Genomic DNA, 27,158 nt, shown 5'->3' with positions numbered 1-27,158 from the left:
CCTGCAGTTATTGGTCCCTTGTAATGTATCATCTTCCACTTTGAGTTGAAAAACATGGATTTCTCAATCCTATTAAACCAGTTACTGAGCGCAGTCTGTTTTTCTTGGTTCCAGTGGGTTGAACATGTTAAAAGATTTCCAGTGTTGGGGCGAGGCAGCAATAACTAAAAAGTGAATTCAGAGTTTGAAAAGAAAGGAACACGGAGAGGGAAAGAACATCATTTGCAATCACAGGCGTTCCCTTAAAATCCAAACACAGGAGAGAAAAAGACACGCCTACAAGTTGGATGAACATCTGAGTTGTCTCCTCTCTGGTCATTTAAAGCTGGTTGAGAACGTCACCTGTAAAGCAAACATAATTTTCTGTGTTTTTACATGTTACTATATACGGCCACTTGGTATGTCTTACATAAGCCAACCCAAAGAATGATCCCCATTTTTATATTTACAACCCTTCCAAATGAAGGCAACTGAGGAAGGGTCTTACATGAGGTGTGGGAGTTGGGGAGGTGCAAAAGGGAGTACTAACACAAGGTAGGGGGAACACGCGACACAAGTGGACGATGTTGGAGTAAACACTCCCGAATCCCACTGCCTTAGTGCAACCCGAATCCTGTAAATATTTGCAAAATGTATGAACCAAAACTAATTGTGGCAAAGTTCCCAAACAGACGAATGAATAAAGTGGAGAAACGAATCAATGGATGGATGACGGCTATGGCGAGGAACTAATTTGGCTGCACTGATCGAGAGGCAGTGGTACCATGGACACACGAGGGATCGGGCTGACAAACATAACAACACAAGACAATAATCCCGACACAGCCAACCCCCGGGGACTGACTACAAGCACAAAAACAGCCCCACCACCCTCTTAACTGAAAACAACTCGGCCCTTTCAAACAGTGGTGGTTCATCTTTGCAGGTGGTGGCACACCTGAAATTAGTTGCTAATTAGATCACTGTCCCTTGCACTGATTGGTCAGCGAAGTTGTGAACAAGGGCCACCAATCAGCAAAGAGCAGGGGAGAGCTACCACACCCGTGCATAAAACAAAATAAACGGCCACGAAATGTTGAGGACCTTAACACACACACACACACACACACACACACACACACACACACACACACACACACACATTCATCCATACATATATTTATATACACACACACATTTACAAGTCCATTTTAGTAGAAACCCATGACCAAAAAAAAAAAACCACGTTAACCGCTGTTCCACTGAACAAAGCTAACTGAGTACAGCTTTTGTTAAACTGGAGGCTTTTCACATCTTATGTCACATTCTTTGTTCAGTTGTTTTTGGGTATAGCCCACCCACCCCCTTTTTTGTTTGTTTGGTTTTTTTTTTGCTTTAGTTGTTACAAAAATCTTCAGATAAAGCAAACCACATTTATGAAATGCATTTTCGCGGCACATTTTTCCTTTCTCAAACTTGTCTCATATTCCAAACGTTTGTACGAAAATGTTTCAATTTCCACTATATCATTCGACAAAGCAGATTCGTGTGACTTACTCTCTGCACAGGGGGATGTGTACTCTGTCACGGCTACATCACCTGCACATAAGATCATCCTTTAGTGATGCCAAGAAGGGAAATTCAAATTTTACAGCAGAACACGGTAAAGCAGCACACACATACAAATTAAAAGGAATAAAAATATGAACTGTAAACTGTCGTATACAAGGGCATTCGAGTTACAAGCAAGTGTTACATTAGAAAAATGACAGATGTGGACATGAATGGAACAGAAGAGGATCTTACTTGTCTGGTAGTAGTCGTACACTTTCACCACAGCTGCTTTCAGGTTCCTGACAGGCACGTCCTGCTCCAGTGTCATGCTGTAAACCACCGTCTCACCTTTCTTCAGCTGCAAACACAAACACATGCTACTGGAGGGGCTTGTGCATCAGTCGCAGGGTCTCTCGTTGGGAGGGTGATGGCTGGATCTGTGACATGAATAGTTTGGCATCATAGCCCAGCGCAGTAAATTGAAGAAAATAGGACAGCCAACAGGTCAATTCCAATTTATTTATTTTATTTTTGCACACGAGGCATCTACAGTGGAACTTCGAGTTACTAATTTATTTGGTTTTGTGATCCTATTTGTAATCCGAAATGTTCGTAAATCGAGGCAACATGTCCCATTGAAATGAATAGAATTGCAATTAATCCATTTCCGACCACTAAATATGGTGAAAAATAAAAATAATACAATGTAGAAATATGTGTAAACACACTACTATAAAGAAATAAATCATGGTTAACTTAACCAGAGGAGGGGAAATTTGACTTCTGGATAAAAGATGTCACATTGTCATCAAGATTTATTGGCCATGTAAAACATACAAGGCGTTTACTTTCTAAGTTGCAACCCATACAACAGAATTAGAAGCCTGGCGGTTCAATGTTAAGCACTCTTTATCAGATGAATTTGCTCATACTGTAATTTGATCATTTTTATCTTTATCATTTGACTGCCTCGTTCACGCTGTCACGAGTGAGTGCTTTTTCATTTGTCTACCCAATACAGATAAAAACAAAAACTGATCCGTAGCTTACGAAGAAGCGCACAGATCTTTCTGCTCGTGGATGACAAGCGCTTTCAAGAACACTCTTTGGCAGTTTCCCTTTTCCCATTCTGACTCTTGAGCGCTTTCTTTATATCTTTAGCATGAGTTCATTGTGTCTGTCAACATGGGAAATGCTTCCATGGTCAATCGATGCGCATTTGAGATTGAATGAGTGCATTGTACGTAGATGGAATTTCCACCTCACGACAAGATGCGGGGACGGCTGTTTGATGTAGTCAAAAAGATGCTACATTTTCATAAGTAACATACACACTGAGAAAATGAAAGGATTTTTGGACGTTAAAAATGCACTGGCAATTTTTGATTGGATGATCATGAATGCGGGGGCGGAACTTTCGCCAACATATGCAATGGCTTCCTCCTGAAGAGGGATAGCACTCGTTTTGAGATCGCAGCAATGCATTATGCAGGTTCCCAATGATGGTTACGCAGCGTGAGAAGAATTCTATATAGATCCAGCCACTTGTCCATGCCAAGACTACTTTTATATCGAAAGCGAAGCGCTACCCTGCGTCCGGAGTCGCATGGCCTTCTTCACCCTCACGGCATCCCTTACTGCCGGTGTCCACCAGTGAGTTCGGGGGTTGCCACCACGACAGGCACCGACCATGACTCCGATCAGTCGCCCCAACAATACAGACGCAGAACATGGTCCACTCAGACTTAAAGTCCCCCGTATCCCCCGGGATGTGGATAAAGCTCTGCCGGAGGTGGGAGTTGAAACTCCTTCTGAGAGGGGATTCTGCCTGCCGCTCCCAGCAGACCCTCAGAATATGTTTGGGTCTGCCAGCTCGAACCGGCATCTTCCCCCACCATCGGAGCCAAATGGCCACCAGTTGGTGATCAGTTGACAGCTCCGCCCCTCTCTTCACCTGAGTGTCCAAAACATACGGCCGCTCCCCAATCGCCCCGTGAAATCAAAAGGGAAAAAGTTGTCTAATGTCTCCCAGGGACGAACAACCAGTAACCTACCATCCTATTTGTCGCCAATCAATAAAGATTTCTGGAGTGAAGTAACCGCCACAGGCTCTTTTTCCCCTAAGCTGCCGAGTGCCGTCATACTTTACATATTGGTGACGCGAGTCTCTATGTCTTGGGTTGCCAAATAAGATGTTTATCGCACGATATATGAAGGATCATTTCATGTGTTTTTAGCCGGGTTCCCTCCTGAAAGACGAATAAAACCTAGCACGCTTGGGGAAAAGAAAAAAAAAATTCCACTTGCAGTCACCTGAATGAGTCCGTCCGCAAAATCGTTCATCATGTAGAAATAAACGACAATCAGCTCACCCAAAATATGAACGCATTCATGAATTCTCGTTCATTGAACTCGTTCCGGTACTACACTGCTAATATTGCGGCCTCGAGGATCGATCAATATGATCCTATACCAAGATGATTTTTTTTTTTGGGTCACTCTACAAGTTGTTCAGAATATGTGGATGTAACTTGCTTGATACTGACATCGAAAAACACCACATTTATTGTACAACCACTGCTCATGTGACGAAAACACAGTGGGGTATATATGATATGATTTGGGTTTATAGATTGAATCAGACCGGTTATCATAAAAACAATCCGGTACCAATCCAGTGGAGTGCATCGAACTATCCCCAGTTTCATATTGCATGTTATTTTGCGCATTTCAGTCTGAAATTTTCCCACAATATATTTCTGGTCGTTTACTCATTGTCGCAATGTACACACACTGGAACGAGATTTCTTGCTCAAGTACACCATAGCCCTGTGTCCAGGGATGGTTTTGAACCAGGGCCGACATGATGGCAGGTGACGAGCTTAACCACTTTGCTACGGCTGTCCTTACAGGTGCAGGTGTAAATTTGGACTCACAAATTACGATGCCTACTTCGAGCTTTCAATCCAAAACATTTAAAAATTCATACCCCATCCAAGTAGATGTTGATATAACCTTCATCCTGGTCCACACGCTTCACTGAGTGGTCGTTCCTTAACTAGAACATCACAGAACTGCCATTAGCGTCGTTCAAATGATAAAAGGTGACACAGATATTTGAAGGTAGAAGAAAAAAAATCTGAATTTACCGACTCCAAAGAGCTCTTATCCAAAATGTGTCCAGACAGGAGTTTTACGTTAATGATGACCATGTTCGTCTCCTCCCTCCTGCCCTGATAGCTGCAAAAACAAAATGTAGTTCTCTGTAACTCTTGTAAAAAAAAAAAAAAAAAAGAATAATTATAAATAAAACCTCAAAGATATTCAAGATAAGGCACATGCAGACATTGATAAGGTGTGATCAAAGCAAAAATAAAATACAAGGCATTTGGCGACAAAATGATTTCCACAAGTTATACAGTAATAGAAATATCAACACAGTCAAAAAACAAAGTAAGTGAACAGAAGGTAAGTCTAAACGTTCCTGTTTAAATGGCAAAGGGTTGTGAGCACTTCAGAGAGAGGGGCACAAATCTTACAAGAACTCAAATTAATGGCCATCGCTTTTGGTGGGAATTAATGAGTTTCTTTTTCCTTTCAAATATTGATGCAGGAAGAAAAAAAAAGGGACTTGAGGCAAAAGGCATTTTCTCATCAGTGGCAAAAGGAATGGTGCTGGAGCACCACTCGGTTTTAGTCAAAAAGCGTTGAGGGTTGTTCTGATGTTTGCACCGGGGGCCGTATTTTCGTGCCCAGCGCAAGTGCAGTTCAAAGCGCTTTCTAATTGCGCGCATAGATGGAATTTCCTTCGATATTTCCTTAGACTGGCACAGGTGGACGAAGGCGTGTGCACTGTTGTGGGATGAAATGCATCTGATATCAACATTTATTTATTTAATCATAAGATTATTCAAGGTCATCTGAGCAAACGAATTATTTCAGTGTGTATAAAACTGGTAGACCTTCACATTCATGTCAGTGCCAAAGAAGTAGCTCTCAGCTTCAAAAGAGTGGTGACCACTGTTCGAAATTAACACCCGCCAAGCCAACCAAATGCGGGTTAAAATTCATTGTGGCAAGTGTTGAAAAAAATTTAACGACCAAGTTTGGTCCAGGCAATTGTGCCAGTCAGAAATACTTTGGGTTGGGCATCAAGTCCTGAGAATCGATTAGAGCCGGCCCGATTCTTCCATCGTCGTTTGCGTTTTAAATTAGTTTACAATGCCTCGTTGGCCAACCGGAAGTAGGGCTTGCTGAGATCAAAGAAGTGCACAACAGGCCCAAGGATTTCACAGTGACGTGTCGTTTCCATGGCATCTTTTTGACGGTACCGAAAAATCGTTTCCCATAAAAATCAACGCGCACGAGTTGACTGTATGTGATCGAATCTCTCCTGTGTGATCAACGCGATTTCACTGTGCCTGTATGTGTGTTTGTGCTGTGGTGTGTGAGTGTTTTTCTTCTCATCTACTTTCATGGTGGGGGCCTGGGGGTTTCAGTGGTGGGCGGCGGAACAGATAACCTTATGTGCATGTGCGGTTTGCTAGTTTAGTCTGCATGCTGAGAAAGCGCGCGGATGACGGAGTGAGATGGCGGCGAAAAAAAACACAGAAAGGTGTATTACAACATTTAAGAAATGGGAATGCCAGTCAGATTTTTCATTCGAATCATCCGAAGAAGGGCGTATCACTCAGCTCACGTGTGATGTACGCACAAAACACGAAAGAGAGATTCGACGGGAGGAACGATTCTGAGGCAAGTACTTGAAGTTGGTCATTAGATTTAATGGCTAATCGCTGTGAAAAATATTATGAAACAGTCTTAGTTATTCTATAAGTTACTAGTTGTAGACATTGTAACATTCGCCACAAGGTGTAATACTAATGTTAACTGTTGGTAGAACTAACTGACGTGTGGTAGATTCTTTTGTCAAATTGATAGTAGATTACACAGTGCGTCGTCTTGGGGTTGCAAAAAGGACGTCAACCCATATCAATACTATAAGTCTATATATAGTAATCAGGTCTTTTTTTTTTTTAAGATTCGTCACATGATTTTAATCATGCAATTCCTATTACATGTTATACAGATTAACAAAGGGGGTCAGTAGCCATTGATGTTATGTTTATTTACATAAACAGTACATGCACATAATCATGTTAAGAGTGTCAAGTTTACTTGTGGCCCATGGTATATAGCCAGGACTGAAGTATTGTGTACACATATTTGTTACCGACGGCCAGAGTTTTTGCTTTACTGTTTGTTGTATATGTTGAATTGCTCCATGTACAGCACTTTGTATGCAGCGATGGCTGTTTGAAAGTGCTCTATAAATACAGTTGAGTTGAGTTGAGTTGAGATATATCAATGATTACCAGTAAGTTAATCTTTGCAGTGTGAGACTGGAAAAAATACTCAGATTTTGTGGTATGCTGTATTCATGATGCCATATGAGTACAAACAAGCGTTAAACAACATATTTTGATCAATTTATTTTTTTGAATAAACCTGGAGTACGTCGCTGCTGATGTAATGTTCAGTGTTAATGCATAGTTTTCAAACATTTACCCTTTAAATATTGTACTTTTCAGTGTCAGAATTCTTGATTATGAATATCAGTCAAAATAGAAAAATGGGTTCCCATGATGAACGTTTACGGAAGCCAAAATTAGTTACCGCAGTTTCCCATTGGGTAATCCAACTGAACCCAAAAATGGTTTCTGTTAATTTCTGAAATCCTCAGGCCTGCGCAACCATGCGTGTCGCGCAAGTGCACCTGGCAGCGATGACAACTGTGTGTAAATTTTGTTCAACTAAATGAAGAGTCACATCAGTGCACCACTATTAGATGACGTTGCGGAAAGGAGTTGCTATGACAATGATAAATTGACAGAGCGTTGTGACTGATGAGCTTAGTGCTCCCTCTGGCTCCGAGTTAAAGCCTATAGCGCACTGAACTTCAGTGCCCTAATTGAGTGAGTTACCGTATTTTCCGGACTATAAGTCGCAGTTTTTTTCATAGTTTGGCCGGGGGTGCGACTTATACTCTGGAGCGATTTATGTGTGAAATTATTAACACATGATTATGCCATTTCACATGTTATTTTCACATTAAACCACAAGAGGGCGCTCTCGGCCTCTGTTGATAAATCGATGATGAGTCTTACGTAAGCGACATAGAAGCGGAAGCGGCGCATCATCTACCTCCCGAGTTGGAGGAGTTGATTCAAAGTGACACCGAGGATGAAGATGTCATTGGATTTAGTGATTTGGAGTGAAACTGATAGTTTGGTAAACTTGTTAGCATGTTCTTTATGCTAGAGTTATCTGAATAACTCTTAATATGTTACGTCATTACTGACATTACCAGGCATGTCAGTCATGTAACGTTCGTATACCGTACACTTATTCAGCCTGTTGTTCTCTATTTTATTTTTATTTTAAATTGCCTTTCAAGATGACATGTATGTTTTTGGTGTTGGATTTGATCAAATAAATTTCCCCCAAAAATGCGACTTATACTCCAGTACGACTTATATATGTTTTTTCCTTCTTAATTTTGCATTTTTTGGCTTGTGCGACTTATTATCGGGAGCGACGTATAATCCGAAAAATACGGTAATAAAATACGTCTATTGCCAACATTGATGCAACTAACGACTAAATGGTGGGTTAGCACAAATGCAAATAAGAATCTAACATTAGCTTATGAACAGTATTTTCTATATCAAGCGTGCATGTGGTTCCACAACAGCCATATGGTAAACACACACTGTACATGCCGCTAATATGAATCCGGTGAAAAAAATTGCTCAATTTTTGACTGTCTGCACAGCAGGTTTGACCGTCAGTGGAATGGATACTCATTTACACTCATGTGAGTTTATTTTCATGAGATTTTCCAAAATTTCTATTGTGATAGCAAAAAAAAAAAAAAAAATCACTATAAATTCAAGTTTATAAATTTGATATTAACCCTTTCAGGGACAGCAGTTACTACAGTGGACAGCTTGTCATGTTATCAGGTTGCAGGTAAACATTATTGGTGCATGAGAGTTAATACTGGTTTAAAATAACCCTGTGAGAAACTGATCGTAAAGTTGATGAAAAAGTGAAACGTTTACAGAAATAAATTTGCAGACAGTTCATCCGTGTAGGGAAACATATGTGAAGCTATACTTATTTTTTATATACACTGTGTAATTTAAAAACAGCTAGGTAATAAAGCAAACCAACGATTTTTCAAGATTTTGGCATGGTCAGTGGCCCTATCAAATGAAAACAAGGAAGTGGGAGATGAGAACACACTACTTCTGTTCTCCTGCCTTGCCACTAACTGTATAGAAGTCTAAGTACCGTCATACAACGCAGGCAAATGACATGAGCCATTTCTGTACTGCGAGCCGCTAAAAAAGAATGGGCAGTTTGAATCAATAGAAAATAATCAAAATCAAGAATCGTTTGGATCCGGAATCGAAACAAGGAACAGGAAATGGAACTGAATTGGTTCAAATTCAAATGACGCCCAAGCCTATGGGACGCTATGTTTTGTTCTCTGTCATTTGTACCCCTGACAATGACTTTGACAGTTCCAATAAATTCAGTGCCGTAACGCTAGATAATGATGTTCACCCATTGGCTGCGTGAAAGCCTGAATTTGACACTACAGTCTGGAGCTAGCTAAAAACAGTAGAGCTCAATTTAAAAAAGAATTGGCGAGCATAAATTCTGAATGGCTGGTAACTTGAGAGAGTCACCAACCACTTTGGCTTGGGTTCAAAAAAAGCTAATTTCGAACCCTGGTGGTTACCCCTGATCTGGATAATTAATAAGAAAATAAGTGACCAGTCTTTTAGAACGGTGCAAAATATCCATCCATTCATCCATCCATTTTCCGATCCGCTTATCCTGATAAGGGTCGTGGGGGATGCTGGAGCCTATCCCAGCTGTCTTTGGGCAGTAGGCGGGGGACAACCTGAACCGGTTGCCAGCCAATCGCAGGGCACACAGAGACCAACTACCACGCTCACACTCACACTCAATATAGAGTGTTCAGTCATCCTGCCATGCATGTTTTTGGAATGTGGGAGGAAACCGGAGTACCTGGAGAAAACCCACACAGGCATGTAAACATGTAAACTCCACACAGGGAGGTCGGAGCTGGAATTGATACCTCTGCACTGTGAGATCGACGCGCTAACCACTGGATCACCGGGCCGCGGTGCAAAATATTGTTTACTCAAAACGCTGTGATAATTCAGTGACATAAAAATAATGAAAATTGAGAGAATTTTAAATCAACATTTCTGAAATATAACCTATTTCTTTTTTTCCACCATTTTGTCAAGAGGATGTGCATTCAATTAACACAAATTCACGCATAAATATGTCTCATCAAACTCAAAAGCAATTTTGGACAGTATTATTAAAAAAGATAATCATGATACTGCATCGTATCATACACAGCAGGTATTAATTGCAGTGAAATGTGCTCAAAATGCTCTGGAGGACATTTTATGTGTGAAAAGCATTTATTTATTGAAAGACACTCACCTGGCATGGACAAAGAGGTTGAGCCGTGGCTTGCTGGTGTTGCACTTTGACATGATGGTGGCAGAGATGTTGAAGGCGGAAAAGTCGGGAGGAGGGCGGATATTGTAATGCATGGAGATCTGGTAAGGAACAAGACCAAAACTACACTGTTATCTCACAAATGCATGATGTTGAAACTAGACAATCAAAATCACGGGTAGAGTAGAAATCACATGACCGCATGTCTCTCAATGGTCAATCTGGATGAAATAATCCTTATAGGCACGAATAAGGGCTAATTAATTATTAGACTGTCAGGTACTCATGTGTACCTTTTCCAGGGCCGTAAAGTACATATATTGCAAAGCTGAATTTTTTTTTAGGTACTACAGTTTCATTATACAGTATATGCAAATAACAATTATTTTTAAGAAAAAATTGATCGGTCAAATATTTGTTTTGAATTCATCATTAAAAACTCAACATTATAAAATGCTTTTTTGGATTTGGGTACATTGTGTGTGATTTTTCTTTGCTTCTTTTACTAATTTCATGAAATTATTAATAATTGTAATAAGTCTGTTGATGATAATCGTGGCATATTCATAGTTTTATTCCCACCTCACAACAATGAACCCAATAAATCATCTGCTGTGCTCGAAGGATTGATGCAAAACCATTTGCATGCGAAAGGTGTGCCTGTCAAAAACATTGATACGTTGCCAAGTGAGATCTTACCTGTGCCAGAACACAGCTCTGGCCCTCGGCTTTAATGGTGTATTCTCCAGGGACATCACTCAGCTTCTCCTCCTGGTACAGGAGCCGATTGCTCTGGTCCACGATGAACTCCTTGTTCAGACCTCCTAATGACGTCACCGTCACTGTAGTCTTGCCCCCAACGCTGTAAGTGGCAGCACCGTATTTCGCCAGCGCCTGTAGGGCCACCACGGTGTCCTGAGGAGCGCAAGCGTACAGAGTCAAAGTAGTCTGCCCGGATGGTCGAACCTTCTCCAAACTCCTGCTCGCAGCTTGCTTACCTGCGTGGAAGAGAAGCCTCCGTACGGATTTTGCTGCTGCGTGAGCCAGCGCACGATGCTGGAGCTATAGTCCAGCCAATCTGGCAGGGCGGGCCCGGAGAGCAGCGCCAGCAGCACATAGGAGGTGATCTCCACCTCCAGAGAATCCACTCCTGTCCCAGAGACGCCTTCTCGGTGCCAGTGGCGGGTTCCCCCTGGGGAAACATTTCGTTGTTCAACAATTGAAGTCAGCAACATGGAATAACATGACAGAATAGGGCAGCACAATAAAATGCGATACGATAAAACTCAACTTTGCTTCCAACTGTCAGAGCTAAATTCATGTTTATTATTGTGACTGTCGATTTCAAGAGGCGCAACAACAAAAACTCAACTCAAGTCAACTCAACTGTATTTATAGAGCACTTTCAAACAGCCATCGCTGCATACAAAGTGCTTGAGTCATACTATATTTTGTTGTTCTACTTCTTCCATTCATAACTTTGCTGCTGTGAATTGGGAATTTCTCCATTGCGAGACTAATAAAGGTTTTCTTATCTTATCTTATCTTATCTTATTATGATGTCCCGTATTTTCCGCACTAGAAGGCGCACCGGAAAGTCTTCCATTTTCTTAAAAGCTCACGGCACGCCTTAAAATCCGGTGTGCCTTATGTATGGTCATTGGGCATAACCGAAGATGGCGCTGCTTGCAGGAGACATGGAGGAGGCCCCCTGCTGCTGCACTCTGTTTGGTTGTTTGTGGTGCGTTATGTTTTTTGGTGTTGCTCTGCACACTGGGCACAGCATTTACTTTGTCTGTGCTTGGGTTTATGCGTCAATCTGAGCGTTGGTGCATCAAACTGGAGAAGAATGAAGCCACTGTTTTTTGTATGGCTGACGGTATCCGGGCTGCCAGCATGGTGTTTTGCCGGTGTGCTCTCCAGCTCAGGACAACTCGGATACAGCGGGATCGAGCTCTTAAACCTGCGGGTGTATGGATTTCTGCCGTCGCCTAGCGTGCTGGAAGACATTCCCGTGGAATTACAGCGGCGACCCACGCCAACGCCGAGCCGTCCCAAGAGGATCAGGAAGCGCGGCAGGAGAGGAGGCGTTCGGCAGCGGGTGTGCAGAGCTGTCAAACTTCCACTCCCGCCCATCCTACTCTGCAATCCGCGATCGCTCAAGAACAAACTGGATGAGCTGCGCACCCAAGCAGGAGCAAGCTTCGAATATCGTGAGTCTGGTTTGCTGGTGTTCACCGAGACCTGGTTTCACGCGGATGTTCCGGACAATTTAATTCAAATGGACGGGTTCACTCACATACGTGCGGATCGAGAGGACTCTTCCGGGAAAATGAGAGGGGGCGGTCTCTGCGTCTACCTTCGCGACAGTTGGTGTCACAAAAGACATTCTGCAACCCCAATCTGGAGCTGCTGTGCATATCCCTGCGACCACACTCCCTCCCGAGGGAGTTCACCAACATATTTGTGTGTTTCGTGTTCGTGCCACCAAACGGGAATGCCGCGAAGGCACCGAGACAGATCACGGACTGTATTCACCAGCACTTAAGAGACAAACCGGACGCCCCCATGTTAATCCTAGGGGACGTAAATCACTGTAATCTGGACAAATCTCTGCTTGGCTTTCATCAGTATGTTAAATGGGGCACGACAAATAACAATATACTTGATCAATGCTATGGAAATATTAAGGATGCCTATCTCTTGGAAGCTCTAACCATAAGGGTGTATAACTACTTCCCATCTACAGGTCAGCTTTTAAGTCGAGCAAGCCAGAAATCAAAACTGTGAATGTGTGGTTGAACAACAAAGTAGAGGAGCTCAAGGGAAGCTATCTCTGCACAGACTGGAGTGTCTTTCTCCAAGACACACATGTTCATGAGGCTGCAGAAGTAATACCAGATTAAGTCTCCTTCTGCATGCACATTATCCCTCAAAAAACGGTAAAAATATATGCAAACAATAAACCGTACATCACGAAGGAAGTTATTGAGTGCATAAGAAGGAAGAAAATAGCCCAAAGGCTCGGTAACACCGCGGGGCTGAGGTTGGCCCAGAAAGATCTCAACCAGCAACTAAGAGCAGCATGGTCAAAACACAAAGAGCGGGCAGAGCAAGCCCTGTCCAATTCAAACACAGAGGTTGTGGGACTCAATTCGCACCATGACGAACATGGACACTAGGAAGAAGCCCCTTTCAGCCCATGATGAGAAAGCGAGGGCAAGGGAACTAAATGATTTCTATATGCGCTTTGAAGTTGACGCTTCCAAAGAGTGTAATAAATTGCTATGCAATCTGCTTTATGATTCTAATAACAGGGTGTTAATCGACTCAGCTAGTGTTACCCGGGTTTTTAAATCACTGCGTGTAAACAAGGCCACTGGGCCACACAACATGTCTGCTTATTTATTAAAAACTTAAAAACCGGCCTGGCATCCTCTCTTCCAGCTGTCTATAGACACAGAAGTGCCACAGCTCTGGAAGAAATCAATTCTAATTCCGGTCCCTAAAAAACCTTGCCCACAGGTTGACGACTATAGACCAGTGGCCCTAACCTCTAATGTAATGACAGGGTTGGAGAAGATCATTGTAGAGAAACTACGTAGGGAGGTGGAAGTCTCGTTAGACCAATATCAATTTGTCTAGACTAAAGATCGTAGTACGAGTGATGCCGTGTCTACTATCCTGCACTTTCTTTTGAGGCATCTTGAGAGTAGGGGGGCATATGCCAGACTGCTATTTGTGGACCTCAGCTCAGCCTTTAATTCAATCCGTCCAGACATATTGCTGAAGAAGCTGGTTCGGTTGAATGTCAATCCATTTCTTATTAGGTGGTACCACTCCTGATCAAAAAGGCCACAGCGTGTGAGATTTAACACTGTCTTGTCAGATGAGGTCATGAGCAGCACGGGAGTTCCACAGGGCTGCGTGATTTCACCTTTCCTGTTCACCTTATTTACAAACGACTGTGTTAGCTCTCAACCAAATAAGTATGCTGTAAATTTCTCAGATGATACAGCTATCCTTAGTCTGCTCGCGAGTGACTCTGCCATTAGTAGCCACTGTGATGGGATTGACAATTTTGTTGACTGGTGTAAACGAGCACCATCGAAACATAAATGTGGAAAAAACTGAGGAAATGGTGTTTGATCCTAAATCAATTGGAGACCACAGACCCATCTTTATAAATGGCACGAACATCAGGCAGCTCTCCTCTTACAAATACTTGGGGATTTATATAAATTGCAGGCTTGATTGGCAGACACATGTATCAAAGGTCTGTTCGAAGATCCATCAGCGCCTTCATTTTTTGCGACGTCTCAGGATATTTGGAGTTGGCAGAAGCATTCTGTTGATCTTTTATAGTGCAACCATTGAGTCAGTCCTGCGCTTCGGAATAACCAGTTGGTTTGGGAACCTAACTGTTGAGTCTAAGGCTCAGAAAACCAGCTTGGTTAAGACAGCAGGGAAGGTAATCGGGCAGCCCCCACCCCCTGCTCCCCAGGACATATATGTGCAATCCGTTAGTCAACAGGCAAACATTTTAAACAATCCTTCTCATGTGCTACACTCCCAATTTGAGCTCCTAAACTCAGGAAAGAGGTATAGGACTCTTCTCTGCAAATTAAACCGGTATAAAAACTCATTCATACTGCAGGCTATCATCTTAATCAATAAACAATTAGAGGGAGGCAGACAGACAAGCGGAAGTACGTGAGGGTGGTGGGGATGAGGGGGCGTGCATATGACAGTAATGTGGTGTCCAATGTGTGTAGAGTATATACTGTCTTGTCTTGTATGTAATTGTCCTAATTATGTTGTGCTGTGTATTTGTATGTTTTTTGCTCAATGTTTGTAGCAGCACAGGACTGTCCTCCGAGACAAGTTTCTCCTACGGGAGACCTAATAAAAAGTTAAATAAAATCAAATTACGGGAATATGTCGATCCCAAGATGGCTCCTTGCTGGAGACATGCTTACAATGTTATAACTTGCTGTTGGTTCAGTGAACTGCGTCGCTGCTTTATTAAATATGTTTTTGTTGCAGCTCCGAAAAAAGGAAAGCTATGGTGTTGTTGTTTTTTTTTAAACGCACACTTTATTAATGGTTTTCACAGTCTCAACAAATACAGGTACGTCTTTGTCCGTCTCCGTGCCTTCTCTTCTTCCGTTCGACTCGAGAGCCGTTCATGACCACCTCGGAAAAACGTAAATGAACTATCAATAGAGGGAGGCAATCAAACTATGAAAATTGAAAATAATGCATCAAAACAAAATAAATTCTATAGCCCCACTACAGAATTTATTTTGTGATTTCCTCGTTTGTGAATACAATAAACAACAAAGGAATAAATAACAAACACTTCTGAGACAGTCCAGTCTCCTTCAATTTAACGCAACTCAACTGTATTTATAGAGCACTTTCAAACATTGCTGCATACAAAGTGCTGTACATGGAGCAACTATCATCTATACAACAACAAAGCAATAATCAGGAACAAAGATGGTAGTTGGCACCAAACCGTAAAACTAAGTCAAATTTACTGACATCTGATCGTTCTGTTGTAGCTACGGGGCTATAGAATTTATTTTGTGATTTTCTGTTTTGATGCATTACTGTATTTTCAATGTTCGTAGTTTAATTGAAGCAATTGTTAATTTACTTTTTTGGAGGCGGTCATGAACGCTTCTCAAGTCGAGGGAAGGCACGGAGACGGACAAAGACGTACCTGTAGCTCCATCTAGTGGATGCATTGTAGGTTGTGCCTTATCGTCCAGTGTGTGCAAAATATGGACAAAAATTAAAATATAGGCCATTCATTGAAGGTGCGCCTCATAATCCAGTGCGCCTTTTAGTGCGGAAAATACGGTACCCGTTGTACTGGACTGCTGGTGCAAGTAGGTGATGAGTTTGACCCTTGTCTCCTCATCCCTAGCCAGGGTGAAGGTGTAGGACATCAGCACTGTGGTGTACAAGTTGTCCATCTGGCCGGCTGCCTCCTTCAGACAACCCAGACACCTCTGGATCACAGGATCCTGTCACGGAACACACCCAAAAATATCAGGGATCCAATCGTCTCAACGGGGAACTCACAAAAATGACTGCTATGTGAATCTTTTAGAGTGAAGCCACCAAAATTTCAAGAGCTTGTTTCTGTTAGATTATGAAGGGGGTAGGTGACTCGAGCTTGGCCGTTCTGGCATCATCCTATCCATCCGCACCCTTGGCACACATATTCGGTTAGACCGAAATTAAGACTGTAGAGTCACACGTTGTCATGTGGGTTAAGCAGAGTTGCCCTGATGTGTGCTGGCAGCTGAGGGAGTAGAAAGAATAGGAACCATTTTGGAGGGATTCCACTTTCTTCCACATCTTGCAGAAAGTGCTCCACGGCCATGTCTCGATCTTTCTGGCATTTATTAAATAGTTCAACTGAGAAGACGCAGCCTTCTGGTAGTTACTGTTAGCATAATATTGAAAGTATTAAAGATAGAAGGACCGGGTGAAGGTTCCCAGAAAATCTTTTTACTTGGGCAGGTCGCAAAAATGAAATATCTGTTTGTAAACTTGATAGGTGGTCAGGCTCTCCAGAGAAAAGTGAATTTTTCCAAACGCAGTATCAGTGCATAAGTTCGATAAGATTTCATTTGAACTTGTAACAGAAAAGGCAGACATTCGACACAAAGTGAACAGGCTGGTTGTTTCAATAAGAATAATGCAGGAGTTATCATCTTCTGATACCTGAGTGAGGGATTTATGCAGCTTTTGCATTTTACTTTTGAAAACAGATGTTGGCCCTTCGGCACAGAATATTTTTGCTGTGTTTGTCAGCGTTATGCCATTTGACAGTGAGAAAATCACTTCAAATTAGCAACTTGGGAAGAGCATAAAAATTGACCCAATTGACTGTTTGGAATTTGGTCGATTTACAAAAATTGTTTGTTGAATATTGTGTGCACCAATCAAATTACCACATTTTCTTCACTATCAGGCACTTCGGATGACAAGGCGCACCTTCAATAATGGCTGATTTTAAAACAGCTTTTATAAATAGTGTGCACTGCATTATAAGACGCCTAGAATAGAAACTAAAATAGTGGCTGCGGTTGCACTATGCACCCACTATCTGGTGCTACACTAAAGGGAATACATTACAATACAGCTTTATTTATATTGAGCCTTCACAACCGCTGCAGCTGTTAACAAAGCCATGAGAACAGGTCACAAACACAGACATGAAACATATACATCCGAATGGCATTACATAATAAATAAAAGACGAAAGTTATCAAGACAATTGAGTCAACAAAAAGGCACACAAACCTCGTGGGCTCACATCCACATGGGGCTAAATATCTGTCGGCGCCATGCTTATCTCCTTCTTCCTTTGTTTAGTAGTTAACTCTGCTTTTGGTATGGTATTATCTTCATTTCATAATGGCTGCGCAGAGCTCAAGTAGTTGTGTGTTTTGAGTGGGTGTTGGCGATTGCATATGTCAATTAGTGTCATGCAGAACCCATTTAGGTAACAATTGGTAACTGCTGTTGTGGGAAGAGCGGCCTCCTCTTTCCCGCGTGTTCGTTGAATTTCGGACGAGGAGAATGTTGGTAATCCAAATAAAGGCTGGAGGCGATGTACAGTTACTTCGAAGGGTTTTAATTTATTTTCTGCAGTTTACGAATCGATTCGGGCTCCTGAGGGGTCCAGATTTGAATCAGGAAGCGTAGAAGAAACACATTCATGAGATTATATAGAGACAATATGATAATGAGAGGCGGGGAGGTACGCCTCTCATGCAAATCCCAGAAACAAAGAAAGTAACATGACATCTGACCCGGCGTAGCTGGAAGACATTTGGAGTGGTTGGGTGAGACCAAACCACCACGACCCACCATTTGGTGTGATAGCAAGTTCCAGAACCCCCGCTGTGCATACATCCTGAGATAAGAGGTCTTCCCAGGGGGGCCTAACAGCGATCAGGGACCGACCCAAGGTGCGGGGGAACAACGGAAGAGACACTTGGGGGGCCGTTAATCAACCAAGGAGGAAGAAGATAAACTTTAACACCACATATGTTGTTTTAAGTGTGCAAACAAATGTTCAGGAAAGAGACTGAGATCAATAGTACTCATAGCAAAGCGCAGTCCCTCAATAGCTGCAACACAGATACTTGAGATAACAGTTCCTCTTTTGATGTTGACATGTCCTCTGGAGGGGTCATAAAAGTAGTGGGGGTGAGGGGTTACCAAAGGTGATTGTAATCACAGTAAGCAGGAAATACCTCCAACAGCATTCTACATTGTTTCTTTCAAGTGTCTGAAAAAAGACACAACTAACAGAGAGGAACGACACCTTAAGAAGAGAGGAATAGTACAGAAGAGAAAAAATGATACTTTAACAATCAAATCTAACTAAGAGAGGAATGAAGTTGTATCCTGACAATGATACTGTATCCTAACACTGCTAATAATCATCACTAGATGGCATCGGAAGACTAACAGGGAAACAACTCAATGGGGACTGAGACACCATATATACAGAAGGCGCATCGGATTATCGATCGCACTGTCGACTTTTGAGGAAATTGAAAGCCTTATAGTGTGGAAAATACGGTACACAACTAAGTAAATCTCTGATCAGCTTGTTTGATTCTTTTTTTTCCATTCCAAACAGTTGGGCTAATTCACTTAACACCGACACCACAAATTTGTCCTTCCATGGATTGGCAGCTAATCCGGGTGAAGATCCAAAGCCACGGTCAAAAGCAACCCGCTAAAAAATTTGAAACAAGGCAAAGCCAAAAAGTAAGCAAAGCAGTTTCACTGGGTGCATACAGTAGTTTTATCCAACAGCTTTAGCTCCTGACAAGCAGCACATACTCATAATGCTGAGTGATGCTGTCAGTGTGCAGCCAGCGTTGATTGACATTGTGCGTGTGCAGGTGTAATGTGGTGGCTTGGTGATGAAGTACTGCCTCCAGAAATGGAAATACAAGCCACGCTGTCTCTCTGGGATGTGGGAGATCACATGCGCTTCATACTTACCTCCCACTTTTTGAGATCGGCTCAACAAGTCCAGTCATCATCTTAAGCCACGTTCACACGGCAACGTTTGGTCCGACGCAGCTCCGAAACAAATCCAGTCGAGCATTCACACGTGCACATTTGCTCCGGCGTAGCTCCACTAAAGAGCTTATACCGGACCAAATTTGATCCACCTCAGGGAGGTGGTTTAAAAATTTGTTCCAGAACAAATGCTCGTTTGCGACGCTACGCCGAAACAAATGTGCACGTGTGAACGCAGCTGAATTAAATTTGCTCCAGAGCAAAGGCTCGCTTGCGGGGGAGTAGCCTCGCTACGCTCGCTACCAGATGCACGGAATCCGACCCCGGTCGACAGTGACGAGGGGGCCAGCGACACAGACGAAGCCCGGCCGTGCACCCCCGTTCCCAGTAAAAGTGTCGGCGATTTAAGCGGGGAAGACAGCGCTCACGATCAAGAAGAGAATCGAGCCCGACCCGACCGGGGCCGAGGATATTAAAGCCCGACCCGGCGGAGCCCGATTTGCAGGCCCGAGCCCGAAGCAAACCCGACATTTCATATTTTATTTGTGAGTATTTTGGGGAGAAAAAAACGCAAGATTTCTTACGGTTAAAATAATCTACATATTTTTATGAACATGATCAATGCATTTGCACAACGAAATAACGCTGAAATACAGAATAAGAGGCCAGACAAAGAGAAATCTCGACGCGCATTTGCTTAATTACGCAGAGAAATTCTGCGGCTTACTATGCTTTAAATAGAATAATTCAAATCAAATAAATAGGTAAAGATATATGAAATTATTTCTATAGGATTGTTTAAACAAAATTAACATACGTGCGCACTGCGTCTGGCCGGCTGCGCTCCTGTTTAGCAGTTAAATAGCAATTAAATTACAGCGCATTCTCTGTTTTATCCAAATTGTTTGTTTTAAAACAAGTATTCCTTAGTTTAGTATCCGCACATCGCTTTAGTGTACATTTTTTAAAACATATTGTGGCAGTCATAAGGAGCACACACGATTGACTGTAAACACGTCTTTATTCCACGACTGCCAACAAGTGGATCTATTCTGAACAAGGACAGATAATATAATAGAATAGAATAGTGTCCGCCATAATATTTATTAAAAGAAAAATAAATAAAAGTCCGCGAGAGAGAAGCCCGACCCGACCCGAACCTGTTTTACTTCCGCATTCCTGTCGTTTTGGTCCGCAGCAGAAGCTGCACGTGTGACCGCAAGTGGAGCTGCTCCGACACTGCGTCGGAGCTGTCACGCTCAGCGGCTTTGCACGTGTGACCGCTCCACAAAATTTGCTCCGGTGTAAAATATATCGCAGCAAAATATTTCGGTGCAGCGTCGGACCAAATGTGTGCCGTGTGAACAGGGCTATAGTGAAAGTCTACTTGGAATTGCCTCTGTTAAAGAGGGGATGGGGTGAGCAGTGGCTTATTGCACAAGAAAGTGCATTGGTAAATTTGATGTTAATTGGTGATGTGCGTGAGTTTGGGAGAATTTTGACAATCGCCTGTCACCAACATGTTTAGACCCCTGGTAATTGTTTGTAGAAAAAATAATGTGAAGACACTGAGTAAGACTCGACTGTCTTACTTGGATACACTGTTGATAACCGTATTTTCTGCACTAAAAGGCGCACTGGATTATGAGGTGCACCTTCAATGAATGGCTATTTTGTAATTTTTTTTTCATACATTGGACACATCGAATTATAAGGCGCAATCTACAATGCCTCCACGAGATGGTGCGACACTCCTTTCATTCAACTCGAGAGACGTTCATGACCACCTCTGAAAAACGTAAATTAACTATTCCTGTACTTAAATGAAATTCCGAAAATTGAAAATAATGCATCAAAACAGAAAATCAAGCGAGGAAATGACCAAATAAATTCTATATCCCCCCTACAGAATTTATTTTGTGATTTCCTCATTTGATTTTATTTGTAGTTTCATTGAAGTTATCATTAATTCACGTTTTTCGGAGGCGGCCATAAACGCCTCTCGATTGGAACGGAAGAAGGGAAGGAACGGAGACGGACAAAGACGTACAGTACCTGTATTTTTTGAGACTGTGAAAACCATTAATAAAGTCTGCGTATTAAAAAAAAAACCAAAAAAACACAGCTATCCTTTTTTCAACAAATACAGGTGCGTCTTTGTCCGTCTCCGTGCCTTGTCTTCTTCCGTTCAACTCGAGAGGCGTTCATGACCGCCTCCGAAAAACGCAATGGCATTTCCTTGATCATAGCTCCAACAAAACTATCAGATGTCAGTCGTAGTTATTTATTTCTTTGTTGTGTATTCACAAATGATGAAATCACAAGATAAATTCTGTAAGGGGGGGGTATAGAATTTATTTTGTCATATTCTCGCTTGCTTTTCAGTTTTGATGTATTATTTTCAATTTTCGTAGTTTCATTGAAATAATCGTTAGTTTACGTTTTTCGGAGGCGGTCTTCAACGCTTGTCGAGTTCAATTGAAGAAGAGAAGGCACGGAGATGGACAAAGACGTACCTGCATTTGTTGAGACTGTTTGAAAAAAACAACACCACAGCTCTTCTTTTTTCGGAGCCGCAACAAAAACTTATTTAATAAAGCAGCGACACAGTTCACTGACCCAACAGCAAGTTATAACATTGTATAAAATGTATTATTACTATTATTATTATTATTATTAAGCATGTCTCCAGCGAGGACCCTTTTTGGAGTCGACATATTACCGTAATGACCATACACAAGGCTCACCAGATTTTAAGGCGCACTGTGAGCTTTTAAGAAAATTGAAGACTTTTTGGTGCGCCTTATAGTGCGGAAAATACGGTACATTAAAAGAAACAAACTATATTTCCCTACACTAAATTTTGCAACATGCCTACCCTGTGTTGCTTGTACGTACAGCACATTTGACAATAAAGTTGTATTCAATTCAATTGTCCTGTGAGTGTGATAAAAGAACCAAGCACTGAAATGACATTTGACACCTACTACCCCAACGTCGCTGTCCTGTGAAAAACACATATGTATGTCCATTTTTGTCATTTTTCAAAATGTTTACATTCATGGAATGTCTGAAACGCAGATACTGCATTCACGTAAAAAATTTCAAGATAACAAAAATGGACAGACAGGTGTTTTTCAAAGGATGGCATCTTTCAGCATCTTTCGTGACATAGTACAAATAAAGTTTGAAGAGGATGGTGGACACTTGCGGCGAGGTGGGGGATAAAAAAACAAATAGCAGCGGAAAACACAGCTGGCAAGGTGGGATGAACAGAAACATAACCACATATACTCACACACTGAAAATGAAGACCCAGCTAAACATGACACCCAATGAGGTTGGTTGCCAAATGTTTTCCATATGGGAGTGGCGTCTGACTCACTTTACTGTCGGAGTCCAATTCCAACAGGGCGGCAACGATGTAAGCCGTCAGGGACACGTCGTCACTCACTCCTCCCTGATGGGACATTAAAAGAGGCATTCAGGGATCATTCGAGACTTTTCATTTTGGCCCGTTACACTAAACTAGCAAACAGGAGCTATATGCAGAACAACATAAACAGTACATCGCTGCCGTTATCTGAACCGCTTTATCCTCACGAGGGTCGAGGGCATGCTGGAGCCAGTCCCAGCTTCGGGCAGGAGGCGGGGTACACCCTGAACTGTTTGCCATTCACACTCACAGTCACACCTCAGGACAATTTAGAGCGTTCAATCAGCCTACCATGTATGTTTTTGGAAGGTGGGAGGAAACTGGAGTACCCGGAGAAAATCCACGCACGCACGGGGAGCATATGCAAACTTCACACAGAAAGGCCGGGGCCATAGCAACCAGGCCCCGTCCTGAGGAAAAGGATATTGACTGCAAACTGTCAGCAAGTTTTGAAAGACCACTCAATCGTAAATCCCAATAGCAAGTAAGTACATTTTCAGATTTTTTTAACCTTTTAAAATCAGAAGAAATTTGAAACCTTCAACAGATGAAATACGGCAAAAATGGTGATTTGGTCTCAGCCCCAAAACAACTCTGAAGATCCCATTCAGCTTTCAACTCATTTCCTGAGGCATTACCTGCCGACGTTTGCGTGTTTTATTGTTGCTACCTGTTGTTGTTGTTTTAAATGAGGTCAAATTACCAGAATGGGAAATTGGATGAAAGAATTTTGTGTCTCAGAATGATTTCACTTTTTGTGCGACCCCGATAACAAAGTTTAATGACATTTTATCACGGCTATTATATCAAAAGCATTCATCGAATATATAAAGAGCACATCGACACTTTATGCAAACCGTCCAATATTAACACGATAGTCACAATTTAGGCTGCGTGCATTATGGACCAGGCTGGAAGGACCATCACAAATAGGAATGCGAAATAACTATCGTCACGATATTTGGGGAAAAAAAGGATGTCATTTATTTCACCCAGATAGTGCAAATTGGGCCGATATCAAATACATTAACGTTACAACCAGCCCAAGTCTAATCAAATCTAAAAAAAAATATTTATTCTAAATATTAAACGTTAGATGACATTGGATTACAGTAAAAATTGATGAGTCCCAGCGACTTTCCGCTGCACATTCAACATTTCGGATGAGATCGCTACACGTGACCAGCGGGACCTCCATAAATTATTGTCGGATCTGGCAGGCAGGTCAGCCGAGTCAAGCTATGCTCTCAGTAAAGTGGTTCAGAGAATAGATGGATGGACACTGCACTGTGTCCCACTGTACCTGTTGGAATGTAAATGGCGACGACTCGTTGAAGTGCAGCGATGAAGAGCCATGTCAATTTTTTTTAAATGATAATCTTTTGTTTTTATTTTGGTGCTCGAAGATGTCTTCACATAGGCCTGTCACTACATCAATTTATCATTCGATCAGCACAAAAATTTGACTGCATAAATGGTCATTTGCATACGTGTTTGTTTACATACTGCATCAACATCCCTCGCCTGTCTTGTCAAATTGTTCGCTTCGATGGGAGTTAGGACTCACAAGTGCGCACACACACACACACACACACGAACTCACTCATTTGCACAGACTAATAATAGATTGGTTCTCGTCAGATTGTGCGAGTGGTCACACTGTGGCGGACAACTCTGGGTTGATCATGTGTGAGAGCATTTCAACGAGCAGACTGTCGTCATCACCTTCATGCCATTGTGGAAGAGTTTCCCCACGGATCGGATGCAGCCGTCACTCCCTTGCTTTGAGTAAAACCACTTCTTGGCATCTAAAATGTGCTTGGGATCGACAAAGATGTAAGGCCTCGCTCCACCAAATGACTTCATCACAAAGGAGGTCAGCCTAGAGAGAGAGAGAAAAAGTGAGAGAAAAAGTGAGAGAGAGAGAGAGAGACAGAGAGAGAGAGAGAGAGAGAGAGAGAGAGAGAGAGAGAGAGAGACACTTTTGAAAACAGATCAAAGCACAAAGTGCCTGTGGCGGTAACCCCAAATTGAACCCAGCCATTGAACAATTACACAACGATCTTGTGTGTGATATGGAGCCTCTGGGCTACAAAAGAGTTCAGCTGAATCTGACAGAGGGCAGCAACAATTTTGAGTACCAAATATCAAAATCAATGAAATATTACAACAGTGTGACAACGCCAGGCTCACCGTGTAACATTATTTCGACTGCAAAAAATATTCAAACATAATGGTAGAGGGTTTGTCAAGAGGCAAAAAGAAGAAACAGCTTTTGTTCATTTCCCCCTCAGGTGATGTGCTTTAAGGTGCGATATAAATCAGTTTTACATTGGTTATTAATTATTCACATAAAAGCCCCCTAAACCCTTGTAAAGCTGCCTGAAACCCTTGTAAAGCTGTCTAATGTGGTCAGATTTGTTTTGCCCAGTCCTGCATAACCTACTTCGTAAACGCAAGACATTCAAGATGGTTCGGTCAATCTTTTGTAGCAAATAATAACGTGATTGGACACTTGAGTCGGTGTTCTGACAACAGCCACCCCCTATACATACTCACCAAGTACCAAAAATGCCCAGCATCCTTTCAGCGAGCAAAATAAATAAATTAATAAAGAAAAAACATTTGTCCAGTCCTCCCCAGGCGATGTGCTTTAAGCACATTAAACGCAAATATTAGCATTTTCTGTCAGCAGCCTGACGAAGTAAATGGCTGAATTTTTTTTTCTGCTGCCAAAAACAGAAAGATGCGTACGCCTGCCTCGGCTGCCATTTTTAGTCTCATATCAAATTCAGTGTGAACTTTAATAAAGTCACTGCAAAACAAAACACTAAGCACTTAAAAATGTTCTCGAACATCTGACGCAACTGCACTGTGTGTGTGTGTGTGTGTGTGTGTGTGTGTGTGTGTGTGGGTGTGTGTGTGTGTGTGTGTGTGTGTGTGTGTGTGTGTGTGTGTGTGTGTGTGTGTTTGTGTGTGTGTGTGTGTGTGTGTTGCGTCATTTATTCTGGGGGTTTTTTTCTTGGTCATTTCAGATTATCATCAAGCTTTAACGTAACATCAGTGACAACTCAAATACAATCGAAATATTTTTGTGACAGTAAATTAAAAGTGTAATGCCGCAAGATGAGTGAATCACATTTTGCAAATAGCCACAATGTAACAACAGCGTCAAAAACATTTCATAGAAGCAATCAGGAACTGCATTTGCCTGCTGAGGTGTCCACAAACTTTCCTCCATGGTGGAATCACTAAAAGTCACACTGCAATGTCATCACACAAAAACCCAGCGGTGAAATGTTGCATGACTTCATGTTTTACGATCAATAAAGTCAGTTAAAGACTTATTTCCACAGCTGTACATCAGGAGTTCTTTTTCTTTGAGTGATTCCACCACAAGGGTAGAACTACTCTCAAAGAGAAAAAAATGTTCTGATTATTGTTAAATAGCAAAATTCATGCATTTATACATTTCATAAAAACTTAGTTTTTTGTTGTTGTTGTTTTTTTTTAACCCTTTCATGCACGCTGTAACCTGATAACATGATAAGCTGTCCACTGTAGTAACCACTGTCTCTGAAAGGGTTAATTTTCCCCAAATATCCATTCATCCATCCAATTTCTGATCCGCTTAGGGTCGCGGGGGGTGCTGGAGCCTATCCCAGCTGTCTTCAGGCAGTCGGCAGGTACCTGAACCGGTTGCCAGCCAGTCGCAGGGCACACAGAAACGAACAACTATCCGTGCTCACACTCACACTTGGGGACAATTCAGAGTGTTCAATCAGCCTGCCATGCATGTTTTTGGAATGTGGGAGGAAACCGGAGTACCCGGAGAAAACCCACGCAGGCCCAGGGAGAACATGCAAACTCCACATTGGAAGGGCGAAACCACGACCTCTGCACTGTGAGGTCAACACACTAAACACTGAATCACCGCCTTCCAAATATCCATGATGGATTTTTTTTTTCTATTTTTGAAGTTAAATAGCCTTTCACTTGCAGGGGTTATTTTTGTATTGCGCTTTTTACTTTCAAGGAACTCAAAACTGTGAAAGGCCAATCATTTGAAATCGCTGATACAAAGCATCATCACTGATGAACGCTGCGGCTTTCCGACTGACCAGGTGTTGCCAGATGCGTCGCTCTTCCCAAAGGCGCTGTAGGAGCCATCGTCATGCTTGTAGGTGAGCTCCCTTTGGTATCCTGGAACACACACGCATGCACAAATACACACGTCTCGATAGACCACTTGCAGATCTTAATGTCGTTCCATTTATTTCTTGGCTACCGACTTTTCCTTTCGAACTATTGTGAAGCAGTGTACAAAGATGTGATTTGGAACAGGACCATTTCAACCGCTGGAAAGTAGTTTTTTTTTTTTTAATCTGTTGTTTGGTACTCCCTCCATGTACAGTCCTGTGCTGAAACATGACGGTTAAGATTAAGATTACTGACATTTTGCTCGATGTATGCAGCGAGGGGGACATTTGTGCAACGCCTGGACATGAGGATGACAGGTAGGACATTTGAGGTGATTTGCTCAGCCCACTTT

The 27,158-nt window shown here is 42.2% G+C and overlaps 1 protein-coding gene across 1 annotated transcript in view; it reads right to left on the bottom strand.

The window, feature by feature from the left end:
- Positions 1-27,158, bottom strand: part of LOC109510722 (alpha-2-macroglobulin-like protein 1) — a 96,102-nt gene continuing 68,944 nt past the window's right edge. The window contains exons 23-34 of the mRNA XM_019861238.1: positions 26,728-26,809; positions 24,332-24,488; positions 22,556-22,630; positions 15,977-16,139; positions 11,103-11,296; positions 10,804-11,019; positions 10,087-10,205; positions 4,683-4,773; positions 4,523-4,591; positions 1,786-1,891; positions 1,537-1,578; positions 1-342 (exon numbers count right to left, since the gene is read on the bottom strand). Of these exons, the coding sequence (XP_019716797.1) occupies positions 320-342; positions 1,537-1,578; positions 1,786-1,891; positions 4,523-4,591; positions 4,683-4,773; positions 10,087-10,205; positions 10,804-11,019; positions 11,103-11,296; positions 15,977-16,139; positions 22,556-22,630; positions 24,332-24,488; positions 26,728-26,809 (1,337 nt within the window). The 3' untranslated portion in view covers positions 1-319. The remainder of the gene's footprint in view (positions 343-1,536; positions 1,579-1,785; positions 1,892-4,522; positions 4,592-4,682; positions 4,774-10,086; positions 10,206-10,803; positions 11,020-11,102; positions 11,297-15,976; positions 16,140-22,555; positions 22,631-24,331; positions 24,489-26,727; positions 26,810-27,158) is intronic.

The sequence above is a fragment of the Hippocampus comes genome, unplaced genomic scaffold (genome assembly GCF_001891065.2).
Source record: "Hippocampus comes isolate QL1 unplaced genomic scaffold, H_comes_QL1_v1.1 scaffold122, whole genome shotgun sequence".
NCBI lineage: Eukaryota > Metazoa > Chordata > Actinopteri > Syngnathiformes > Syngnathidae > Hippocampus > Hippocampus comes.
The sequence above is the reverse complement of the archived record's forward strand: the minus strand, read 5'-3'. Positions and strand labels throughout refer to the sequence as shown.